Source organism: Macrotis lagotis, chromosome X, assembly GCF_037893015.1.
Source record: "Macrotis lagotis isolate mMagLag1 chromosome X, bilby.v1.9.chrom.fasta, whole genome shotgun sequence".
NCBI classification, from domain to species: Eukaryota; Metazoa; Chordata; class Mammalia; order Peramelemorphia; family Peramelidae; genus Macrotis; species Macrotis lagotis.
The window spans coordinates 39,775,934-39,788,141 of NC_133666.1; the positions used below are offsets into that span (position 1 = coordinate 39,775,934).

General features: G+C 38.9%; 1 protein-coding gene across 1 annotated transcript; it reads left to right on the top strand.

Moving 5' to 3' along the window:
* The first annotated feature begins 377 nt into the window (after nt 1-377).
* Nucleotides 378-3,591, top strand: LOC141502518 (uncharacterized). The gene is made up of 2 exons (XM_074207265.1): nt 378-1,391; nt 3,324-3,591. The coding sequence occupies exons 1-2, from the start codon at nt 447-449 to the stop codon at nt 3,327-3,329; spliced, it is 951 nt and encodes a 316-aa protein (XP_074063366.1). The 5' UTR covers nt 378-446; the 3' UTR covers nt 3,330-3,591.
* Nucleotides 3,592-12,208: the final 8,617 nt, after the last annotated feature.

The following is a 12,208-nucleotide window of genomic DNA, read 5'->3' on the forward strand; positions in this document are numbered from 1 at the left end:
TAAATTCTAATGATTTCTTTGGCTTTTAGGTTCAATGTAAATTTTTGTTTAGATTTTACTGTATAGTAATATGCTTTACCGGAGGGGGAGACATTTTCCTGAGGAAACATGTACACAGAATCGTGAGTGGAGTTGAGGGAGTAAAATCTAAACGGGATGTATGCCACGATCTGGGAAGTTACGTAACTAAGTCATGGGGGGTGGGGGTTTACTCCTGAGGGGCCGTGTGCAGAGCTCAGAAGAGTGTCTATGAGGTAGTGTACGTGCTGAGGAACGCCGTCGTCCCTGGTATCGTGTGCAAAACCGGAAATGAACGAGAGTTCAAGTGTTGCGTCAGCGGAAGCCAAGAGTCTGTGGAAACTGGTGCCTAGCGCCGTTGTTACACAGTTCTCTGGTTGCCTGGCATACTTGGTCCAGAGATTTACTGAAAGTCTTATAAAGTTGTGATGCCCTATAGTAAGCAAAGGGCCAAACCTGCCACTAGAATTGCAAAGCGTGCCAAAGATGAAGATTTTTCACCAAGTCGAGAGGAGAAAACTAGACCTCACACCCGCCAGCAAGGACGGAAAACAACAAAGAAGGCTTGGCTAGATCCTGGTGAGGAATCCCTTTGCTCTGAGGAAGGAGAAAGAAGCTGCCGTTACTATCAACCTGAGAAGGTAGAAAAAAGTGCTGTGGATAAAAAAGACCGGTCTTTTCAAACTGACTGGAAGGAAAAGTCCTTACTCCTCATGGAAAGGGAACCGGCTCGAGCTGAGACAGGTGAGAGATACCTTAAAAACGGCAGAGAGTCTTCTTCAGAGGAAGGGGATAGATATGGCCTAGCTGAGGAAAGGGAGAGGCCTAGTCATGTCAGGGGCAAGTCTCTTAAATGTGAGAAGACTTGTCAAGGCAAGGTGGGCGGAGAAAAGCCGGGAAGAGGTGAAAGTGCCTTTAAGTATGTTACCATGGAGAAGCCTGGACCCAGTGGGAAGGCGGTTCGTGGTGGGAAGTCCAAGAAAACCACGAAATATCCCCGTGCTGAGGGATTTTTGAATCTTGAGAGAGCCTCCAAGGCCTGTCAATGTGAAATGAAGGAAAGGCGTAGGTCCCCTGGAGGTGAGCGATATTTTGTCACCAATTCCTACACTGAGCCTTGCTATTCAGAAGATGAACCAGAAGGTGTTCACTATGACATTGGAAGGAAGCCAGTTAAAGTATGCCGTTTTACCTCGAAGACCTTTCTCCTTTCCCTGTTCATCATTTCTCTGACCACCATCTTTATTCTACTGGTGATGTATCTAAAATTTACTAACCTTGGCCGAAAGAAAATAGTTCAGAAGGTGCCCTCAACCACCGAAGAAGTCAGAGCCTTAGGAAAACTCCTAAAAAAAATCCGCCAACTTCTTCCTGTAAGTATTTTTTCTTATTATTTTGCCATATATATTTTCTTGTAAATATTTGCTCTCTCAGGGTCTAATATTTCTTAATACTCTGTCAGACTTACTCTATCCCTTCTAACTAATCTTATTTCTTGTTTGCTTGTGTAAAGAACCTCCAAATATAGCAACTGGTTTGATGGAGATATAGTTAAGAATACTTTGCCTTGGTTCTTTTATAGCAATGAGCAGATAAAATAGTTGCTTTCAGTAGCAGACATTATTTCTTGGTTAAACCCTATTTAGTTTTAACAATTTTTTTCCATCTACCAGCTAACTTTTAAAATACACTGAAAGAAAACTTTTAATGTGTAACCCTGGGCAAGTCACTTAACCCCTATTGCCTCACAAAAGCCAAAAAAAGAAAAGAAAATTTTAAATAAAAGGTACTTGGATCTTAATTTCCCTATACTACATATTGGGACTACAGTTACATAGTTTTCTGTTTTCAAATAATTTCTTCAGCAATAGGACAAAGAACATTTCTCTAGCCAACAGTTTAGGCAAAGGGCATGCTAAATAGGGAGGAGGAACAGAAGGGAGAAAGAACAAATATACAGCTTCTGAATGGAGTTATAGATGATAACTGCAGACAAATATTAATGGCAAATTGGAGAAAATTCTTCTCTATATCTAGATGTACTACTATCTAAATGGGATTGTTAAGATTTAGTTTTTTTCCCTCACTAAATGATTATCTAATAAACAAATTGTGTTAAGAAATAATACCTGATAGAATCATATTGTTACATCAGTGTATAACATGGAAGCAACATAGATGAACATTCTACCTTCCGTGGTGGTGGGAGGGGGGCAAAGAAATTAGAGGTAAAAATTATAAAATTCAAAATAAATTAATTTAAAAAAAGAAAGATAATGTCACCCTACCTACCTACTTCAACCTTTGCACAGACAACCAACTAACAAAATAATACTGACATGTTCTGGTTACTTTTTCTCCCTTTTCCATACTCATTCTAAATCCAGTCTTTTGGCAGACTATAAGGAATGTAATTGAATATCAAGTTTTTTCTACTTCTCGGTTTTGATTTTTGTTCTGAAAATTTTTTTTTCAAATTATTACAACTAACAGTAGTGAAACCTTTATCATGAGTGAAGCTTAAGGTTTTATAATTTAATAAGGGAATAGTATGTGCTCAAGTTTAAAAAGGGGAGCATCAAAATAGCCCTTTGCTTTTTGGGTTAGGGTCTTTTAAGTTATCTTTTGGTCATTGCATACATTATTTTTTTGGGTTCCATTTTCTTTCCTATTTGTGTCACTTTCTATGTCTTCCTCTTTTTCTTTGCAGTCTCCCTGTCTGATGCTCCTTATGGAAGGATAGCATGCATGTCTTTCATAGATCATAATTTATTCAGCCATTCTGCAGTCACTGAGCACAAAGTTTGACAACTTTTTGCTACTATTTTTATAAATAATACTTATAGGAATGCTTTTAAATCAGTAGAGATTTTCCTCTTGGTAGTAACCTAGTGAGAATAAAAGCCAAAAGTGACCTGCTTGGATGAAAGGGTATTGAACAATTTTATAGCCTTTATTGTAAAATTACAAACTTTTATTTTTGGATTATGTTACATCTCATGTATTCATTTGGAAATAGTAGTAAAGTAGTGTACTGCCTTTATTCAGCTCAACCAAAATCAGTTATATCACCTTCTTTTGCTATCTTTGCATATTTCATGGCTGTGAGGCTATTCCTAAAATTAGTTTAATTCACATTCTGATATTTTCATTGCAAGAATTTTCTATCTAGTCTATAGCTTATTTTAACTGCATTAATTTTATCTGTGAAAAAAATTTCATTTTTATAAAATCAGCATTGTATACCTTGCCTTTAAGGAAATCTTCTCACTACCGCTAATTAAAAATTCATCTCTTACCCACAGTTCTAAGGTACCAGACTGCCCTCAGAGACATCAGACGTATGGATTCCTTTTTGACTATGGCAAACATGAATTTTCGGAGGGAGAAGATGAGTTGAACGTAAAAAAACAGTTTTAAAAGAAGTAAAGTACCTGGTGGAAAAATAATTGAAAAACAGAGGGTTGATGCAAAATTACTTTTAACACTAAATAACTCTCCCTCTCCAAATTATTTTGAATTGCTTTATTCTACCAGTAAAATAAGAGATCATTAAAGTACAATTGTTATTTGTCTGGGGTCTTCATATTTTTAACCCTAGAACCTGACAACACACTTTCTAGTTCCAAGTTAGTACTTAATAAAAAATTCATTGCATCGAACCTTCATTCTCCTTTAATGTTTTGCTGCGTCACTTTATATTCGGTCATTTATCCATTTCAAAATGTATTATGATATATGTGACATTAGAAATGACCTAAGCTAATTATCTACAAACCACTTTCCAGGTTTCCCAGCAAATACATATAATATTTTCAAATCACATAGCACAGGCCTTACAGAATATGTACAATATAAATGATTGTTCTTCTTCCCTTCCCAGTAGTTTTGTTGAATAGTTCCCCCCTCCCCCAATATAATCACTCTTGGCTTAATTGTAGACTAGTTGATTATACACTTTTCCCTGTAAGATTTGCTGCTTTTCTAGTCATTCCCATTGGTCAGTTTTTCTAGTTTTAAAATTCAATACCACATGGTTTTGACAAAAACTAATTTGAGATCAATGGTAATGCCAAGCCCCTTCCTTTATTTCCCATTATTTCCTTTGGTATTTTTGACATTTTGTTCATTCATATGAATTTTGTTCTAAAATACCCCCTCTCTTAAATTGGTATAGCATTAAATCTGTAAATTAATTTTGACAGGCAGGGTCATTTTTTTCACTATATTGGCATAACCCAGCCAATGAACATTGACTATTTAGCTAGTGGCACCTAGATGGTTCAGTGGATAGAACTCCGGGCCTGGAGTCTGGAGATCTCAGTTCAAAATCAGGTGCAAACAACTACTTTGAGATCCTGGAAAAGTGGCTTAATCTTTGTCTGCCTCAATTTCACAATATTACATAGATAATAATAACACCCACGTCTTGGGGTTGTGAGGATAAAATGGGGTAACATAAAACATTTAGCACAGTACTTGGTATATCTCATTTAGATCTTCCATTTCTATGAAAATTGTTTAGTAGTTATGTTTTCCACTTCCTGTGTTTCAGTAGATACATGCAGGAATTCGAATCCAGCTTCAGACACTTGACATTTACTAGCTGTGTGACTTTGGGCAAGTCACTACACCCCGACTGCCTCGCATCCAGGGTTATCTCCAATTGCCCTGATTCATATCTGGCCACTGGACCAAGTGAGAAGAAAGTGAGGCTGGTGACATAGCACAGCCCCTCCTCACTCAAATCCAATTCATGTGCTTGTCATGGAATCACCTCCGTGATGTGGTCTTCTTCAAGAATGAAGGACAAGCATCAACAGGTAAATGCTCAGATGGGAGGTCATTTGCCTGATATTTCACTTCTTTCCTTCCTTTGGGTTTTTGTTAATAACCAAAAGTCCTGCTGGGTTTTGTAGACTTTTTCCTTGTTTTGCTATTTTAATGAATTTTTGCCTCAATTAAGGAAAAAAATTCTCTAGGGTTTTCCATGCAGAATGTAGATGACATTTTATCTTCCATTCCCTTAATATCTTGTACTTCCTCTTCTTCAGATTGAGTGTTTTGATCCTTCTTGGGATCATAGACAATGTATTTCTCAGTGGTGTTCCTCTTTTTTTTTTCTGTTTTCTCATCTCCCCAGCCTGTGCCTGGTTTTGGGGTGCATCCTGAGCATTTGAATATTATTGGCACAGTCCCCCCCCCCACTAGGATCTCAGTGTGTGAAGGTCTGTCTTCCCTCCTGGTCTGTGGATGACCACAAGCGCACCCCTTTGCCACGGGGCTGGGCTGGAGGGGGCCTGCTGTTTTATGGGGGGCCTAGACCGTGATCAGGATCTGAATGTGGTCCAAACCCCAGACTCCTGTTCTAGGTACAGAGGACAGACCTCGGAAGTCTGTCTCTTCTACTCCCCTACCTAGGGTGAGTGCTCAAGGCTCAGTTGCCTGGGGGCTCCTGCTTACTGGCTCCACCTGCTTCTGTTTCCTGGATCTGGGCTGCTGCAGCCACCTTGCTGAGTGCCTTGAGGGGCTGGGCTCCATGTGCTGGCTCTGGCAGAGGGCCCCCCCCCCCACTGATCTTCCAAGTTGTGCTTGGTACTTCCTGGGGTGTAGGTCAGGAAACTGCCCCCGCTGCCATGAGCCATGGGTCCCAGGCCCTGCCAGGGCTGCCTCCAGGAGGCTAAAGTTCCTTCACACTGGTGGCCACCCCTCTAACCCTGTAGAGTGGAGCCTTTCCACTTTTTTGCAGGTTACCTTGGGCTGGAGAACTGCCTCACTGGATCTCTTTGTGGGTTCTGTCTTTTGAAAATTTAGAGTTCTTTTTTTTTTTATGAGTTTTGAGAGGAAGCACATAAGAGAGGCTCTTCTCCTGTCGCCATCTTGGCTCCACCCCTGACCCAAGAACTTTTTTTTAAAAAATTGCGAACTGTATTTTATTATAATTGCTTTCGTTTGTAATCCCGTGTACTTTATTTAAAATGTTTCAGGTTGTTGTTCAGTTGTTTTTCAGTCATATCCTACTCGTCATGACCTGATTTGGAGTTTTCTTGGCAAAGATACTGTAGTGCTTTATCATTTCATTCTCTAGCATGTTTTATAGATGAGGAAACTGAGGCAAATAGCATGAAGTGACTTACTCAGGATCACACAACTAGTAAGTTGTCTGCGCCCAGATTTGAATGAAGAAAGATGAGTCTTCCTGACTGCAGGTCCAGCATTCTGTTCACTAGCTGCCCCTTCTAAAAGGGTACATGGAACACAAAAAGGTTAAGAATCCTCAGTCTAGGTAAATTCTTAGTCTTTCCTTCTGAAAATTCCTCCTCAGTTTCTTTTACACATGAGAATTATTCATTGTGTGAAGGTCTTTCTTTCTTTCTTTCTTTCTTTCTTTCTTTCTTTTTTCTTTTTTGCTCTCATCTGTTCAGTTTTCCTGAGAGGTCTTCTCTATGAAGATTTATTTTCTTCCTACTATTTTAATTCTTTTTATTTTACTTGCTTCATCAGTTGCTCCTTTGAGAGTGATACAAGGAAGCTGTGCTTACCACCCCTCACTCTGTCAACCTCTTGGCGCAATTAACTGTGAAAAGATTTTGGAAATTACATGATCCTCATTAAAATGCCAAATTGTTTCCAATCTGGATTATAGGAAAACTGGGATTGAGAATAACTGTTTGAGGGGGAAAAACACATTTTGAAATTCTTAGCCAAATCTAACTTAACATTGAACTGATGTGTGTTGTTTAGAGACACCTAAGGCAGGCTGAGTATGTAATTAACAAATATTTTTGACACATGGTCTTCTCTTCTCAGAACAAAGACAGAGGAAGCCACCTAAGTTTCCATCACCTGCTAGAGCCCAGTAGGCTACTGCTCCAAAATATTCCCATTCTTACTTTTTCCCATTGTGATTGGTTTTGTCTATGGCTCCTTGCTGGGTTATATACCTTACACACGATTGATGGTGAGTCCCTTTATTCTTCCATGATTTAGGAAATCAGGTGAAGTCAAATTACAAATATGGGTTGGTAGGAGATTGGGTAACATCAGAATTGCTTATACCAATTCTTTCCAAACCAACTTGTAATAAAGAAGTTCTAAGGCAAGTAGATATGATAATTCTTAAAAATCATTTTGAGGAAGTAGAAAGAGTAATGGAGTCAGAATTGAAAGGTCTAAGATTTAAAACCTGATTCTACTACTTAGTGCATACACAACCTTCCTGGGCCTCATTTTATTTATCAACTGTGACATGAGAGGGTTAGACTATATCAGGGGTTTTTGATTTTCTTTGTACCATAGACCCCTATGATGGTCTGATGAAGCTTATAGGCCCCTTTTCAAAATTAAAAAAAAAAAATTGAAGTTGTTTCAAATTTTTTAGATCATAAAATAAAATGCCTAAGATTATAAAGGAAACCAAATATATGGAAATACAATATTCAACATTATAAAATTATAAAAATTAGAAAATTAAAAATTATCAAAATATTTTTTTTAAAAATTAGTTCATGAACCCCAAGTTAAGAATTCCTAGACTTAAGAGGATCTTGAAAGTTCCATACAGTTTTCAAGTCAGTGGTCTGAGGAATTTTGTTAAAGAATATAATTAAAGTGATGGTGTTGGGCGGGGGGCAGAGAGGGAAATGAGGAGAGGGCAAAAATCCATAGCCTCTAATTGTTTCTATGATGATCACTATAAGCAGCACAAGTATTGGAGAACAAGTATCATTTGTATGGGCTAAAAACATTAATATTGGCTTTGGGTCTTATTTTTTACACTTGAATATGAATGTTCAGATGATTCACTTCAAAGAATATAGAGGCAATATAAGAAAATCTTCAGAAACTGTGAGGTGTTGGAGTGTCCTTCTTTTTATATTCTTGCTGTCTTCTCCCCGCCCCCCAAGAAATTCCCACTGCATTACCTCTGAGACTCCTGCAGAGCAACAACTTTTCTTTTCTGAGATTCTTGTTCGCGTTTCCTAGATTGGAGAAGATAAGTGTGCTCAATTAAAAGGCCTCATCCTGGATTACAGGGTACATGGGGAAGGAGAAGAAAAAGGCATTTCTTTAGCATATTCTCTCACTGTTTTGAAAATACTATATTAGGGATAGTGAGGAGTCCTATATGGTCATGCTTAACATTTTCAAGACTGAAACACCTTGTTATAATTTGTGAGGGATGTTTTTGTCTGTTTTCTTTACTAACTGTAATAGGACAAATTAATCTTAGAAACTTTATTATTCATCACTTGAGAAAGCTGCTCTGCTTATCTCACAGTTACTATATAATATATATAGTTGATCTCAGTAGCTCTCTAAAAATGATAGGCATAATAATGTCAATTGGCTATTGACTAGTTGCAGAGAAATATACTAAGTCTTACTTATGATAATAATGACAAAAAAGTAGAAATGTTAATTCTAGAATCCATCAAACTAGTGAGAAACGAGGAAAGATCTACAGATTTGTAGAAACTAATATGGGTGAAGATTAGAATCATTAATTAAGAAATGGAACTACGAATTTGGAAGGTTATCCAAAGAAAGGTGCCAATCTGCACTAGCGGAGGGATTTTCCTTTTCTGGGAGTTTTTTATGCCATTGGCATCATAGGTCAAGTTGCTGTCCTATCTTAAGAAAACAAAGTCCCTCTGAAGCTGATTGTATGTTTAGAGGGATGTGCAGAACTGAGTGTCTGAGCCTTCTCTGGAACACTGCTAGCTTGAGGTGACTAATGGTCCCCATGCTGAAGTCCAAATTTGGAGCGGATTATTGGCAGGGTAAGCATGATGACAGATGGTGTTTGCTTGAGAAACAACAACTGTTTACCTCAGTATCCAGGGAATGAAAGAAAGAAATGAAAGAAAACAACGGAAGGGTTGGAGGAAGATCATTCTTTAACGGAATCTTCTATGTCTGGGGGACGTTATAGGGTAGGAAAACATGGCCCTCATAGAGTAGTTATTAATACTAGATGTCCTCTAAACCTTAGAAAGACTTTGGTAGACATGTTGATAATCACAATACAATTAAAGAGAATTTCAGAAAATTTGAAAAATATCCATCTATATCTTTCTATCTCTCTCTCTATCTCTATAATCTATAATATATTATCTATAGCGATAGCTATATCTATCTATATCTCTCTCTCTATATATATATATATATATTATCTTTAAAAGCCTATGTACAGATGTATATAAATCTATTGAAAATCCACCTAGAAAAGTGGGAAGAAATGAAACAACAGTGGGCTGGAGAATCTTACTATTCTTAGCAGAATTTTTGCTGCTTTTCTTACTAAAACAACTCAGTAAGGTTTGGGTTTTTTCCTATGCTGTGCACCATTTCCACCCTCCTACTGCCCTCCTCTCAAGAAAAGAGAGGCCTATAACATACACAAAGAAAATAGCAAGTAGCTGCTAATAGAAATAAAATGGAAAGGAAAACAAAACTTCTTGGCAAATTTACAGAATGTCACTAATGGCTGCCAGATTCATGGTTGGGAGTAAACAAAATAGAGAAAATGATTTAACTACTCTAATTGGTGATACGATAAATAGCAATTGGCAACGAGTCACAGACCACTTTGAGGTAACTAAACCATCATCAAGGCTCTTTAGCAAAGCATTGGACGATAAAGACTTTATAAGGTTGATCTGATAGTGAAGGCCGGGGCAACAGTCCCTCGTATGACTACTTTGAATACTAGCTCTTACCCATCAACCCAAGGCAGTGCAAGGAGCTGAGCTGGCACACACTTGGGAGTGGAATCTGGGCATGGTCCCAAGGCGGAGCACAAAGAAATAGCAATGTATTCAAGGGGACCACTCATCAAAGCCAAAGCAGGAAGTGAAATGAAACTTGTAAAGGCACAAAGAGACATTGGAGGGGAAAAAAATGTTTTTGGGGAGGACTATAGAAGAAGCATGTGGCCCCTTGATTGGTGAGAAAGGGAAAGTTTAATGTGGTTAATTAGCCCATATTTGAATCCAGGCTCAAAAATCACTTAAAAGGTACTAGAGAGTTTTAGAGAATGACTCACAATCTTTCTAAATGAAATGAAATAATGCAACTTCTCACTTAATTCTCCTGTGAAATAGAAACCGTGCGCCACAGGGAAGCACAGTTGATATCATTTGATTGATGAAGGTCAAGGCTAGGGCCCCTGATGGTTGTAGGTGGTAGAATCATAGGGACATTGAATTATAGATTCAGAATCTACCTTGAGTAATAGAATATTCCAGCTTTAAGTAGCTCTTCAAGATAACCTGTTCTACAGTCTGCCCCCTCCCCTCCAGTTTTAGAGATGGGAAAACAGACCTACAGATGAAGAAAATGAACTCCCCCCTCACCTTAGTCTATTCTACACTCCACCCCCTCCACCCCGGTTTTAGAGATGAGAAAATCAGTACATATGAGGAAAATGGGCTTCCCCATCCTTTTAAAGGAAGCTGTGAGGATGAGGTAGGGGAAGGGCTCACTGCCAAGAATGGAGGAGGGTCTAATGTTGAAAAAAAATCTCAGTCTGAAGGAACCTTCACTAAACCTCTGCCTGCACAGAGAAACCTTCCTCTAGGGAGATGAGGCCTCTGTCTGGTTTTCTTTATTGTTTTCATATTATCTATTGGGAATTCCTTTAAGTAGAAAAAAGTGAAAAATCTTTTAGCACAGAGAATACAGCTGGTCTAGTCCTCAGTGGAAAGAGAGAGCCAGCCAAACCATTGTGAATGGGGTAATATAATATCTCCTTTTCTGGACTGCAAGGTAGCATGTTTTCTGATTGATTTGGAGGTGATTTGCTACTGTGAGTTTTAGGAGACCTGAATAAGATCTTGGGTGTCAGAGCAGAGAAAGGTGATGGATAGCAAAATAAGACAAATGCAAATAACCGTTTGGAATGATGTGCTGGTGGGGTGGGACAGGGGAGGGGATCAAAGTTTGGATCCAAAAGTATGGAGTCAGCTTAGGTAAGGGGTGATCAGACTGAATTTAACCGAAACAGCTCCCAAGAGAGGGGAAAGTGTTTGATAAGTAGGAATGAGATTGCAGTAGGATGTAAGCCACCTGCTTCTCCTGACAAAGGATGTGTGGTATGAAACAAGCCCAGGCATCCCTGGGGAGTGTCAATCAGGAAAACACTGTAATGAAACGATAATTTCTTGTTCTCCATTGTATTGATTACTTTAGTTGAATATTCAGTGTGAGGCTTGACTTCCTAGCTTCTCTCCCTTGGGTTTTCCCACTGGATAAAATTCCAGGATAGACTGGATTATGGATATTTATTGTGTTCTGGCTAATGATTCTTGTCAAAATGCAAATCAATCAATAGTCACAACTGAGTCCCATCAGGCTCCAATCTCAGATCCAGCTCTTTTAAAGTGGAGGAATTGCTTACAGCTTTGAGATTTCAGGCCTGTTGTTTAGGGGTCAGTGATCAGTTTTTTTTTGTTTTTAGGTTTTTTGCAAGTCAATGGGGTTAAGTGGCTTGCCCAAGGCCACACAGCTAGGTAATAATTAAGTGCCTGAGGTCAAATTTGAACTCAGGTACTCCTGTCTCCAGGGCCAGGGCTCTATCCACTGCACCACCTAGCTGCCCCAGTGATCACTTTTTTGACATAAATCCTGTGGCTTCAGATGCTGCTGTGTTTGAAGACTGGGAGTTTTCAGCTTTTGTTTGTTTGTTTTTTGTTGTTTGTTTTTGCTAGGCAGTGGGGTTAAGTGACTTGCCCAAGGTCACACAAGTAGGCAGTTATGAAGCGTCTGAGGTCACATTTGAACTCAGGCCCTCCTGACTCCAGGACTGGTGGTCTATCCACTGCGCCACCTAGCTGCTCCCCAAGTTTTCAGCTTTTAAATGGTAAAACAATAGAACTGAAATCAACCTTCACAGATAGCTGATGGGTCATGGACTGTGATGAAAATCTCTTAAAAATGCAAGACAGCTCCTACCTACTAAGGTGGCCCAGAACTCCTCAGAGATCCTGAAGTTGCATGAGAATTGATGTTAGAGGGGCAGCTAGGTGGCGCAGTTTATAAAGCACCAGCCCTGGAATCAGAAGGCCTGAGTTCAAATGTGACCTCAGACGCTTCATAACTGCCTAGCTGTGTGATCTTGGGCAAGTCACTTAACTCCATTGCCTTAAATAAATATTTTTTTTTAAAAAAGGACTGACATTAGGTCGCA